Here is a 13,369-nt window from a genome sequence, read left to right on the forward strand (position 1 = left end):
TTTTTTTTTTTTTTTTTTTGGTATTCCTTTGTTCATAGTAGCAAGAATAGCAATAATAGTAAAATTTAGCAGTGAGAAGATAATAGTTATTAAATTGTGACCCAAAACTATTAAATTTTGTTATGTATTCAGTACTATTGCTATTACTGTAGATATATTAGCCCATATTATTTTTATTTTTTTTGCAGAACCAGGGACTGAACTCAGGCCCTTGTGCTTGCCAAGGAAGCACTTATTCTACTGAGCTATCTCCCCGGCCCCCATTAACCCATATATTATTGAGGAAATGTTTTTTCAATAATTAATTTTATCTTATTTTATTTTGAAGAGTAAAAACAGAAGCAAAAACAAATAGGCAAAAGACAGAAACAGGTTAACATACAGCAATGCGGATGTTACAAATTTTCAAACTGGAATAGCTAATTAAAATGGTTGTTATATTATCTATTTTTATCATCAGATCTGTTACTCAGCCTAACAGATGTAGTTATACAACATTGGGGAGATAGTGAATATTGGCACGTGCGTTCAAGAAATCTTAATTTTTTTCCTTGTATTTTTTGTTCTAATGTGTTTTAGAGAGTATAATAATTGATAAGATATTAGGAATGGTACACATTTAGAAGATCAAGATGAGAGACATTCATCTTAAAAAAAATCTTTTTATTCTTTTACTTATTTATTTGTATGGTACAGGGTCTTACTACACAGCTCAGATTCATAGTGATCCTCCTGTCTCAGCCTCCCCAGCGCTGCGATTACAGGCATGTGCTACCATGCCGGGTTTAGTTTAAAAGTTTAGAAGAACGTTGAAAAAAAAAAAAATGAGGACATGAAAACTACTCCAAAATTAAGGGGGTTTTGTGTTATATAATGCAATCCTCGATGTAGTTGCTCAGATTGCAGATACCAGCATACAGAGTTAGTCAAGTTGAAAATTCTAAACATTAGCTGCTATTTTCAAAAAAACTGATGGAAATTATGAGTACAGTCATCTCAGCCATCCTATGTATATACTTGCATGTTTTTCCCTCCTTCCTTTTTCCCTATCTTTTCCCCTCTCTCTCTTATCTTTATTATTAATCCTTTTGTTTTATTGTACCTATACCACCCTTGAACATGCCTGATCTCTTTTGATCTTGGAAGCTAAGCAGGGTCGGGCCTGGTTAGTATTTGGCCTGGTTAGTATTTGGTTAGTATTTAGCTCAGTTTCTTCCTGACTTCAGATTGGACAGGATCTGGGGTCCTTTGGTAACAAGCTGTATGACCTTAGGCGAAGTAGACTGGCTCTAAACCCCAATATCTGAATCCTTAAAAGGAGATGCTTGTAGAATCCAATGTTGTCGTGAGAAGCAAGTTAGATGTGAAGCCCAGTCACGGAATGTTTTGTGTCAGGAACTCTCTTGGCACTTGTGTGAGTTGGCTTTGCAGGGGTTGCCTTCTAGTACCATTACTATCATTAATTTAATTCTTATTTTCTAGCTCTATGTTTATGGACTTCTTTAAGAAGCCCCAAAACCCCCTTAATTTTGGAGTGGTTTTCATATCCTCATTTTTTCCCCAAAGTTCTTCTAAACTTTTATTTTTTGAAATCTGAAAAACTTAAATAGAAAGTAAAACTCGTCGTAACCTCCCACTATAAAAACATAAAGTAAGAAATAAACTCTTTGTCCCAGCTTCTAAATACTAAGTAATAAGTGATGCCAGTTGATCACCCCACCCAGCTATCTATCTACACGGACAAAGCAGACATTGTTATTCAGGGATGCTGGCCATTACCCAGGGTGGGACAGAGTCAGGCTACACTGACTTAACAGGTTCTAACTGAAGAGCAGACGTCAGCGGGTAGATGGCTGAGGATGAGGAACCTAATGAGCTATAGGGGTAAAGAGGTGAAGGGCGGGGATTCTTCCTAAACTGACTCAGCAGGGTTCTTTGCTAAAATTGGTTTTGATAAGGAAGTGTGCAGATAGGCCCAGAAGACTGAGAACTCGGACTACAGTTTGGTCAAAGGATCTTTATCAACCCAGCTATTCTTTCAATGGCATCATTACTGGTTATATCACGCCGAAGGAGACAGAGGATTCTTGCCTTCATGCAATGTATATCCTAGCGAAAAGAAAGACAGAGAAGTAAAGGGAAGCGGTTATGACTGAATTATGAAATATTTCCCCTGACTTCCCCTGTACTGTGGGCTTGATCCCCAAGGCTGCAGTGTTGAGAAGTGGGGCCTAGAGGGGCGACTGGCTCACAAGGGCCCTAACTTTACTGAGAAAATTAAGCCACAGATGAGGTATTAATGGGCTGGTATTATTGGGAGGTGAAAGGAAGAGGCCTAGTGAAGGGGGCCGATCACAGGGCCATGGCCACGGGGACTCTTACCTGTTCCTTGGCCCTTCCTCTCAGACTGCCTCCCCCTCTCTCTGGTCCCCGGATGCAGCGGGGTGAACGGCTTCTCCCCCCACCCCCCACATCCTCCTGCCATCATGTTTCTGTTTTTGAGCCTCCTACCCCAACCATGATCCGAAACTGCAAGCCAAAAAAATCCTCTCTTCTCTGAAGTTAATTTTCTCAAGTCTTTGGTTACAGTGGCAAAGAGCGGGATCCCCAGGAATAAGGAGGAATTCAGATAGCACTGAGCAGGGCAGAAGTGATAAATCGGGGTGGTTGGGCGGGTGCTGGGGTGGAGGGCAGGTTGGTTCCCTTACCTGAATGCCGACGGCTCCTCTAGACCCTGCTTGGGATGTGTGTCTAACCCTTTGCTGATGGTTTCTCCCAATCCTGAGTTTCTTATGGATCCATCCCAGATGGGCAAAGTCAGCATTTCCTTTGTGATTTTTATTTTATTTTAAAGAGAATAAAAAATAATTTTGAAAACCCACTAGAAACAATAAAGAATTTTTAAAAAAATGATGAAAATTCAACAATGGTTGTTGTACTGTATATTGTCTTCAAAGCAGTTGTCCATGTTACCAGGCCTATGCATACAAATTGTTTTTAAAAATGGTGTTTCCTTTGGAAACAATGGGGACCACAGAGGCTTTGAGGCAGGCCCAAAAATATTTCTTCATTGAACACTACCCCATTTGTCTGTCCTATCATTTTGTCCCAAGCCTTAAGCTATAACCTTAAGGGTGTTCAGTAAACTAAACTAAATGGCTTCTTGTAGCTAATCTGTACCTCACCGTCTGAAGATAAGATTTTAGTCCCTTGAAATATTGATTTCCAAGTACATAGATTCCTGGGAAGCATATTTAAAATATGAAAGTCAGGCCAGCCCTAGGTGGTGAGCTCAGGAAAGATGCATTGTCAGCAGATGGCAGGGGTGATTCCGATGCGAACTGCCCGTGATAAAGACGTATGGATGGAGGTGTGGGTGTGTTGGATGCTGTAGTTGACTTTGTGGATTAAATAGGGGCAGGTTGGTGAAAGCGTTAGTCTGACAGGAGCTGAGGGTCCAGGTGAATGCAGGACAGAATGGATAGTGTAAGAGCATGAAAAAGACTCAGACAGACGAGTAATGGATGAATAGTGGCCTTGCAAACTGTGTGAGGGTGAGAACACGAGATTAGAAGGCAGCAGGGAGGCCATTCCCCCTCCTAGCTCCATCGACAATTACATCTTAGAAGCTTGGTTACAGACGGATCAATTCCTGAGGACCATCTGATTTTAGTATTCTCAGTGGACCTTTCAGCCTCTGTGCATTTTAATCAATGGCTTTCTTTGTTTGCTTCATTTCAGAAACTATAGATCACAGATATTTGACCTTTCGTTTCCATGGAATGTCATCAGGAATGACATAATTCTTTGACATGGAAGCTCAGGAACCCAGAAGCTCCAGCTTCTGAGTGGAGACTCATTTCTTGTTTTCAAAACAGTCACAGGGAACGGCTGGGTCTAAAGACCATCATAGAAATGAAGGGTCTTTGACTGGGGAGATATACCAGTAGTCTAAGTGCCTGCCTGACAAGCACAAGGATCCGAGTTCAATTCCCAGTACCATATTTTGTGTCCAAATGCAGACTGGCCTTCTGATTATCCACACTCAGAACTACACTAAACCAATCAATTCACTAATCTACTTATGAGGCTGATGGGATAGCTCAGCTGTCTAAAGTTCCTGCTTAGACAAGCTTATGCAGCCATGGGGGACTGCAGTGCCATCCCTGGCACCACATGTGGTGCCAGCCCCAACCTCAGGGCAGGCAGAGCTTGCCATCCCACCCCCCCTTAAAAAAGAAAAAGAAATAAGGGCTCTTCCCTTGTAGTAGATAATGCCACCCTAGTTCCTGGAGATCAAGGTGCTTGGCTTAACACAGGCATTCGATATTTATTAAGCCCAAAGTTCACCTCCTGGCTTTCAAGTAACACTCTCCATTTACAGTGGTACTTCATGCTTTTGCCAGCAAGCTGCGTGCTCTGAAGGTAAGCGCTTGCCTCTGTCTGGCGTATTTGACTTGAGCTCACATGCATTTTCTGGGGACCTCTATAGCTAGTGTTCCTTGGCAGAGAGCTTTGCAAACATTTCCCTCCATTCCGCACATTTCTTGACCTAGAGAAGGAGGAAAATTGAGCAGCACCACAAACAGCTCACATCTGTGTTTCTTCTGGACATCTCTAAAGGTTGATTGGTGTTAGGGAAAGAACTGATCTCTTGGTTTATGAAGATAAATACTTTTTGGCTTTACAGGAAGGGGATGCTGTTCAGGTGGTTTTTATTTATTTATCTATTTGTATTTTTTTAATACCAGGAATTGAACTCAGGCCCTTGTACTTGCCAGGCAGGTGTTGCGCCAGTGAGATATCTCCTCAGCCCCATCCTGCTCAGTTATTTGCAACTTCAATAACAAAGTGGTGGCCCCTCAGACAATCTTATTAATTTATGAGATGTTGTGACAGTGGGGACACAAGGAAAATGTAAAATGGTGGGAAAGACAAAAGTTTAATGATATTTCAGAAGGTCCATTTCAAGATTTCCAATGTCTAGGAAAGCTGTCCTCAAACAGAGCCAGCCTGTATCCCTTGGAGAGGACAAGAGATGTTCCAGGTTCACGTTCATCAGGGAAGAGTAACTGTGCTAATGCAATGACTTATCACTGTCAGCTACAAATCAGTTCTTTCAGAATAAGGTTCCTCTTGAGAGACCACTTTGCTCATAAAGACAGCTGCCAATGGGCAGCTTAGACCTAACTCATTCAGCATGGGTAACAGAGGGGGATGGGGTCTATGTGTGAAAGTAGAACCTACACAGAATCTTTTATTAGAGGTCAGAAAGCTAATGGTCCTGATAGGAACAAGGAGGGATTTTTAACAGTGTACATGCACACATGCTCAAAAGTATAATCTACATAGCAACTTGGTGAAGATGATGTCTTCTTGTTTAAACCTTGATGTCCAGGCCTGTACAATGGGAATAAGCCCCTGAACAAGGGCTTAAGCTGTAAGTGGCTAGGAAAACCTTAAAGTCTTCTGTAGTTGTGTGTATGACCTCCAACTTCTCTTCACAGGTTGATCCAGGCATAATAGAAAAAAAGTCTATTTAGACGATGTCTCTTTCTCTCTTGACTCTCTTTATTCCTGGAGCCTACCTAGGAAATTTATGTTCTCCGTTGACTTCCTTACAACTATGCTTATAATTTTACCAAGGTAGCAATCTTTCCCAAAATATTTTTATTTCAGTTAGTAACTGTCAGTGTGAACAGATTCAGGCCCCAGTTATACCAGTGGATTAAAAAAAAAAAAAAAAGACAAAAAAATACAGAAGTGGCCACAATTTTTTTTAAAATTAATTTTAGTGAGAAACAAATAGCAATGAGATAGTTTCAAAACCAATTAGTAGGACAGTTTTAATAATTAGTACATTGCATATTGTTGTCTTCATAGTGGTTATTCATAGTACAAGATACAGACATGATACCCTTTCCAAACACTATTAGTACAAGTCTTTCTTCTCATTGAATTAAGAGAAAGTAGCTGTATATGTCCTATTTTGTATATACAGATACAAAATGGTCCTTCATTTGTATCCCTTTTTTGTTCAGTTTTGTCAGAGATGGGTATTCCATGGCCATTTAAGTACATTAGTTGTGTGAATTCAGCAAAATAATCCAATATAGTCTAGTAGTCCATAATAGTAGTGGGATATCCATAGGACTGGCAATGTCAGAAGTTGTTGACTTGAGCCTTTTACAGCTCAGCATGCAAAGAATAAACTCAAGGTGAGAGAGAAAACGGTTAGCTTTCCCAAGAGTGAGAGCCAAAGTAATTTCCAGCTCTCCATAAAATAAAGACAATATAGAAATATAAAATAATTATATGGGATAAATTGTCATATGATGACTTGTCCTCTCCTTATCTACAAAGGGCTATGATTGCTCACTAAAGGGAAAGGATTTGGGTTGGCAGGGGAAAATTCCCCCAGCTGAGGAGTTTCACAGACCTGTGGCTGTTCTCTGACTTCCTGGTTATGTGGCCTTGGGCTGATGATTCAGCTTTTCCAAAGTATAATTTTCATTTTCCAAATAAAAATAAGGATACCTAGATATTGGGGTTGTGGGAAGAATTAAGTGTAGCTCAGTATGGGACTCTCCCACACTGAAACCCAACAAATGAGGACCAACAGTCCTGCTAAAGTGGTGCGAAAATGCTTTCAGGCTTAGAAGTCATAAAACTACATTTCTCTAAATGTGCTCTTTGGCTCAGATGGTTTTCTTGTTTTGGCAACTTGCTCTCTCACTCTCTTTCTTCCCCTTTCCATCTCTCCTTTCAGTATATTCCTGGCCTCCCAAAGCACAAAATTCAAGTGTACATGCCCCAGTGTATAAATTTCAAAAAACCTCCAAAAGTTATTCTCAAATTTCTAGAAAGGAGCTGAAGAACCCAGAAATCAAACAAAATTTGCAAAGACACAACCCATGTGTCTCTCAACTTTCAACCTGCTGGTTACCTGAAAGATAATAAAGCTAAAAGATGGTAAAGTGCATCTCCTTTGTCCTAAAACTCACCTGGAAGACAAAGGTGGCCTTTGGACTTTGCATCAGAGCAAGCATCATAGATCCATAAAACAGACTTCCGTTAAGGCAGTTAGTTTGAAGTAAAAAATGATATCCATTGAATCTCATGATCTGTTCTCACCTGCACTCTTTTTAGTTGTTTTTTTTAAATTAATTTTATTGAGAAACAAATAACAATGAGACAGTTTCAAACAGGTTAGTAGGACAGTTACAGTGATTAATACATTGCATATTGTCTTCATAGTAGTTATTCATAGTACAAGATGCAGAAATGCTATCCTGTCCAAACACTACAGAAAAGGAAGGATTTCCCTCAGCGTGCAGTGCATACAAAGGCTCAGATTTAAATTTGGAATCCCATAATGCTCTCTTCAATGCTGTTTTTCTTTTTCTTTTGTTTTTCAGGTACTCTCCCCTGGGTATCGCCTGCCTCATCTGTGGGAAGATCATTGCCATCAAGGACTTAGAAGTGGTTGCTAGGCAACTGGGGATGTACATGATAACAGTGATTGTGGGCCTCATCATCCATGGGGGCATCTTTCTCCCCTTGATTTACTTCGTAGTGACCAGGAAAAACCCTTTCTCCTTCTTCGCTGGCATCTTCCAAGCTTGGATCACTGCCCTGGGCACTGCTTCCAGGTAGAGAGTACAATCACCTTTTTCCCTACATGAACTTTTGCTCTGTTTGCTACTCAAGATTTTCCTATGTTAATGTTCAGTGAGAACACTGTTCACATAGTATTACAAACTTTTTAAAAAGGTGAATTTTTGGCTTCTTCTAGGAACTTCTGAGCCTGCTGATGAGCATTTTTGCTGGTATGGGACTGTGTTGTGACTTATGCTACATTTTTTTTTGTTTGTTTGTTTGTTTTTTGGTGGAACCAGTTTTTGAACTCTGACCCTTGCGCTTGCCAGCGAAGCGCTTAATCCACTGAGCCATCTCCCTGGCCCCTTATGTTAAATTTTGAAATGAATGCATGCTATTAAGTTGCATGCTTCACTTAGTTCATAAACTATTAACTTGGTTTAGCTTTAATTTTTTTTATCCAGAATAATGTAACAGGATATTGTGCAATTAACATCCCACCCATGATTGGGAAAATATTATCATCAAATATCACTCTATGGAGATTAATTTTCCAAAAGTAGGAGAACCAGCTTTTACAGGGTTCATGATATGTTAAGTGAGATTTTTCAAACAAGTAGAAGCGAGCCAAGTCTTTGACCTTGGCATGAACTTCTAATGGGGCCGTCTGTCCCAGTTTCATTTTAATCAAGCTTATTTGACTTGACCTTAATCGGGAGTCAGTTCCTCCTTCATAACCTAGTTTCAGTGACTAGGCAGCTAACAAAGACCCAAGATGTATGCAAAGAAAATTATTTTGGGGTCCTGGGGATTAAACCCAGGGCCTATACACTGAGCTACACCCCGACTCCTTTTGTTTGTTTGTTTGTTTGTTTGTTTTAAAATGGGTCTTGCCAAGTTATTCTGGCTGAGATCAAATTTGGAATCCTTCTGCCTCAGCCTCTGAGAGTTCTGGGATTATGAGTGTGATTCATCACATTTCCACTAATAATTCTTTATGGACCAAAACTAGCAAAAGTAAAACAAAGAATAAAGAAATACACAAGCAATGCCTGGCAATTTAGAAGCTGAGAGAAGCAAAACATTTTATTCATTCATCCGTCAGTGTATTATCTCTGCATATTTATTATCCCTGGGTCACAAACCATAAGACATGTGGTAGAGCGGTCAACAACTATAACACCCCCAGCTCTGCTCCAAGGCCATGTGCTTGCTGAGCCGGTCCTGTGTAGCTAGTGAGCTGGCCCTTTGTGACAGTGTGGCCTGCTGCTCCTAGGCTAAACAGCTTTTCTTAGGTGACCTAACAGACCAGCAGTGGTGACCAACTACAAACCCAAATCATGACTTCCATCTTGCAAAGCAATGAGAAGTTGATACTAACAAAATGCCTTTTATTTAAAAACAAAAAAAATTCCAAAAAACATACAATCTTGAGAACCCAGGTTTGGCACCCTGTTTCCCAAGATTAGGAAAACCACATTCCATATACTTTCAGAGAGGTTTTTTGTTTTTTGTTTTTCTGGCTCAGTCTGCTGTGAGGGCAGGGCTGGCACCTCATGTTGCGCCCGGGATTGCACCACAGTCCCCTGTGCCTGCCTAAGCTTACCTAAGCAGGCACTTTGGACTGCTGAGCTATCTCACCGGCCCAGATTCTATCTACTTTCTATGGCTGAGTATCTCTATTTACAAAGCTCCTAGAGGAAAACTAAGCCTTTGCTGTTCAGAACCAAAACCAATCTTGTTTACTTTTATTTTTGTTTTCTCATGGTAACGTGGTATTTGCTCATTGTGATGAAGTTGAGACGGCAGATAGGCTTTTGAAGAAGACAGTGGACAGGCATCACTGGTTTAGTTACTGTTTCACCAAATGATAATTGATAGTAATCTTCTAGCTAGTCTTTGTATATCTTCCTAGTCCTTACTACGTACTTTAGGAACTGCTATTTCTTCACTGTTCGATGTAAAGAAATTATATTATAGCTACTAATGTGGAACTTTGCTATTGTTTTGCTAACCCTACAATAGTATACAGTGTGTACTGTGATACGAAGTCTGCCCTAGAAGTGAATAAATATATGAAAAAATGCTTCACATCCCTAGCCATTCATAAAATGCAAATTAAAACCACATTGAGATATCATCTCACCCCAGAAAGAATGGCTATCATAAAGAAATCACCCAACAACAAATGTTGGAGAGGCTGTGGGGAAAAAGGAACCCTTCTCCACTGCTGGTGGGAATGTAGACTGGTGCAACCGTTATGGAAATCAGTATGGAGACTCCTTAGAAAAGTTGGTCTGGAAATCCCCTTTAAACCAGCTATTCCTCTACTGGGAATTTTCCCAGAGGATCTGCCCTAGTCCACCCCATGGGGCACAAAGCATGTCTATGAAAAGCACAGCATCCTCATAGATACATCTCTACACAGTTTTCTGATCATCTTCCTAAGATAGAAGTGGAATGTTTTAGTCAAGTCGTATGCACAGTTTTGAAATGTGTCATCACATTGCGATTTAGTACAGCACATAATTTTATGTTCCCCTTGGGTCTGAAAGCGAGCCCCTCCCCATCTGCTCACCAGGGCTGGATATTGTGGACGTATGTCCATTACTTCAGTGCATTCCAATCATATTGGTAAAAATGTATCTAGTGAATTTGTACATCTCTGATTACTGATGAGGGAAAACATACTTTTGTGTTCTTATTGATTACTCTTTGCCCTGCCTCTTGAATTATACATGAACCAGCTTATTTTCCTTTGGGGTATTCATCTTTTTCCTGATTCATTCCTGCCTCAAAGGTGTATGACCATCTTTAAATGTTGGTAATAATATCAGATACATACATAAACCTCTTCATATATAAGAATATTAACTCGTATGTCACATGTTGAAAAAATGTCCACAGTTTCCCATTTGCCATTTGTCTTAAACATTTAAAGTACTTGTGCCACTAGAAGTTTTTAATTTGTCTATAATCAAGACTGTGGATATTTTCCATTGTATTTATCACTTTAGTTTTGTTCAGGCATACTTTTTTCACTCATAACTGTAAAATACTACTTTATTTTCATCTAGAATCTGTGATTTCAATCTTTGAAGTATTTCAATAATATTATGATGTTCTTTTGAATGATTAGACCCAGTATATATTTAAGACAGTGTAAACTGTTAAGGGATGTGGTTGATACATCTTGGTATCTAAGTCTAAGACAAATGCTGTGTTCTTTAGTGTAGGTCACAAATGTTAGGCATATGTCTTCTCTTACTTTGTTTAGCATTTGAAAAGGACATGATTTTTAAAAATTTTCCCATAATTTTATTGACAAGAAAATAGCAATGAGACAGTTTCAAACCAAATTGGTAGGATAGATTCAATAATTAACACATTGCATACATTCTTCCTAGTGGTTCATTGCTGTACAAGATGCAGACATGATATCCTATTTACAAACACTATTAGAACAAATCCTTTTATTCATTAAGAGAATGTAAAGGGACATGATTTTAATCTTCACTTAAAATATGATTTTTGTCTTGATGTAAGATTTCCTTTTAAAAAAAAATCAATGTGACAGGAATTATATATCAACAACCAAGAATAAACTCTGGAGTTCCTTGCCATGATGGAAAAAAAAAAAAAAAACATAGGGTCACAGGGGAAGTAATGCAAAGTGTAGGTCATCCTCCTAAGTACCTTTCTTCCTCTTTGGGCCTCAGTGATTGAGGATATCCAAGGTGTTGATTGGCTCTTCTCAGTTGGTGGAGGGGTGTGGTCCCGAACATACCTCTGTGCATCCCTCTGACTTCAGTGTGTGCTGTTCAAACTCATCTGGCAAAGAAGAATCTCAGCTACTTGACATCATTATTAGCAACATTTGAAGATGATCATATGGTCAGGGGCTAAAGGAAATGCCAGGATGTTAGCCTGTCAACACAGGAAAGCATTGCAATTCTCAAGTTCAATCTGAGTTGAGTGGGTAATGTGAATTTGTAAAACACAAATATTACATCAATCCAGTATAGAAATACACATTAACAGGCATAACCAAACCTTGCCAATCATTTTCCCAATCTCTGTCTAAAGACCTTTGGAAGATGTATCAGAAATATGAGTATACTAATAAAAATGAATGTATTTTGGTGATGCCAGAAGTATGCTTAGAGTCATACAAATAAAGCTTTTAGACAGTCATAGTGTCCTGCCAACCCTTTAAAAGAGTCCCAGAAAAAGGTAAGGGAAGGAATAAGAGGAATAAAGAAACACTAACTTCATAGTAGAATGGTTGGGACAGCAAGCCAGATCCAGCATCATCTATATACAAATGTACCCCATCTTTTTCACTTAGGCTTACAAGCTTTTACTTCGGAGAGACTCCCAAATATTATTTTCATCACCCTGAGTGCAAGAAGGAGGCATTGGGCATACACCTGACCTGGAGTCACCAAGACTGTTTTGGTTGGATGATTCAGACTCCCCTAAGGATGCTAGAGTTTTGCGGATGAATTTATGGTGCAGATTTGGGCATCCTCGATTTTCAAGCTTTGAGCTTCTTAGTTCTGAGATGACCCTGGAATCTGCATGGCACTTAGCTGGGTTTCACTTTTTTTTTTTCCACTTTGAGAAACTGGGAACTTTGTGTCTGTGCCCAGCCTGGTTAGAGCCCCCAACCCTAGGCCCCAACTAGTAGAACATAGAACATGGTAACTAGAACATAGAACATAAAACATAGAACATAGAACAAAGTAACTATGGTGAAGGCTATGAGTGCAAGAGATAAAACACCTTTAGTGCTATCTGCAGTAGAGCTTTTCCAATTTGTCTTGCTAAGACTTGAATAGAAAAAAACCAAAAGCAAATACACCACAGGGCACTTCCAAGTTACTTGAGAATGCTTCATTGTTTTTTTTATTTCACTCAAATCTACTCAACTTCCTAGGCACATCTGTCCACAAGGAAATAATATTCTGGCTCTAGCAACCCTTGTTCTTACAGGTCCCTCATCCTAGAAGACACATGGACATGTCAGGAATCCTAGGCTGTGAGGGAGGGCCATGTGGTTTAATCCCCAGTCCTTACTGTGTCTTTCATTAGCTACAGATGACATGCTTTTCTGCACCACATCATTATAGAGACTTAGAGCTAGCACTGGCTCTCTATCCAGGATTTTGACTACCTGTGAGTTTCCCTGTCGAACTGTGTGGGGTACTTGCTAAGGTTACTGGACTGTTTCCCTGCATTCTCCAAAATAGCAGGTCCAGCTCAGGGAAATTTCCAGGGGCCGGATGTGAACCATGGCAACGTCATTTTGTTGGAGATGGCATTTCTATCATGAAGGTCATTCAGAAATCCTTCTTTCCATTTTATGGTTGATGGCTGATCCTTTTCTGACACAATGTTGGGTATTTTTGCAGCCTCATTCATATGAGCATTCACACGTGTTTCTATGTTTAATCCAAGATGACAGTAGTGACCCAAATAAGAAGGGAACTTGAAGCTCTGAGTAAATCTCATAAGTCAAGCAATGAAAATATTTTTTATTGCCCATCAGCATCTTAATAAGATTGAATTTGAGTCTCTAACTCTCTAGATTTTAATTTGGATGAATACTGTTTCACTGCATGTAACATTGCTTGATTGGAACAAAAGAACAAAAATTTTGTAGTGTTATTCCAGTTTGTGCTTTGTTCTTCTCCAAAACAGACATAATCTCTCTCTCTCTCTCTCTCTCTCTCTCTCTCTCTCTCTCTCTCTCTCTCTCTCTCTCTCT

General features: G+C 39.7%; 1 protein-coding gene across 4 annotated transcripts in view; it reads left to right on the top strand.

The window, feature by feature from the left end:
- Positions 1-13,369, top strand: part of Slc1a2 (solute carrier family 1 member 2) — a 132,542-nt gene that overhangs the window by 94,478 nt on the left and 24,695 nt on the right. For all 4 annotated transcript variants that reach the window (XM_023710469.1, XM_023710466.1, XM_023710468.1 and 1 more), the window contains exon 7: positions 7,419-7,652. In XM_023710469.1, coding sequence (XP_023566237.1) covers positions 7,419-7,652 — 234 coding nt within the window. The remainder of the gene's footprint in view (positions 1-7,418; positions 7,653-13,369) is intronic.

Source organism: Octodon degus, unplaced genomic scaffold (assembly GCF_000260255.1).
Source record: "Octodon degus isolate 3935 unplaced genomic scaffold, OctDeg1.0 scaffold00018, whole genome shotgun sequence".
In the NCBI taxonomy this organism is placed as follows: Eukaryota; Metazoa; Chordata; class Mammalia; order Rodentia; family Octodontidae; genus Octodon; species Octodon degus.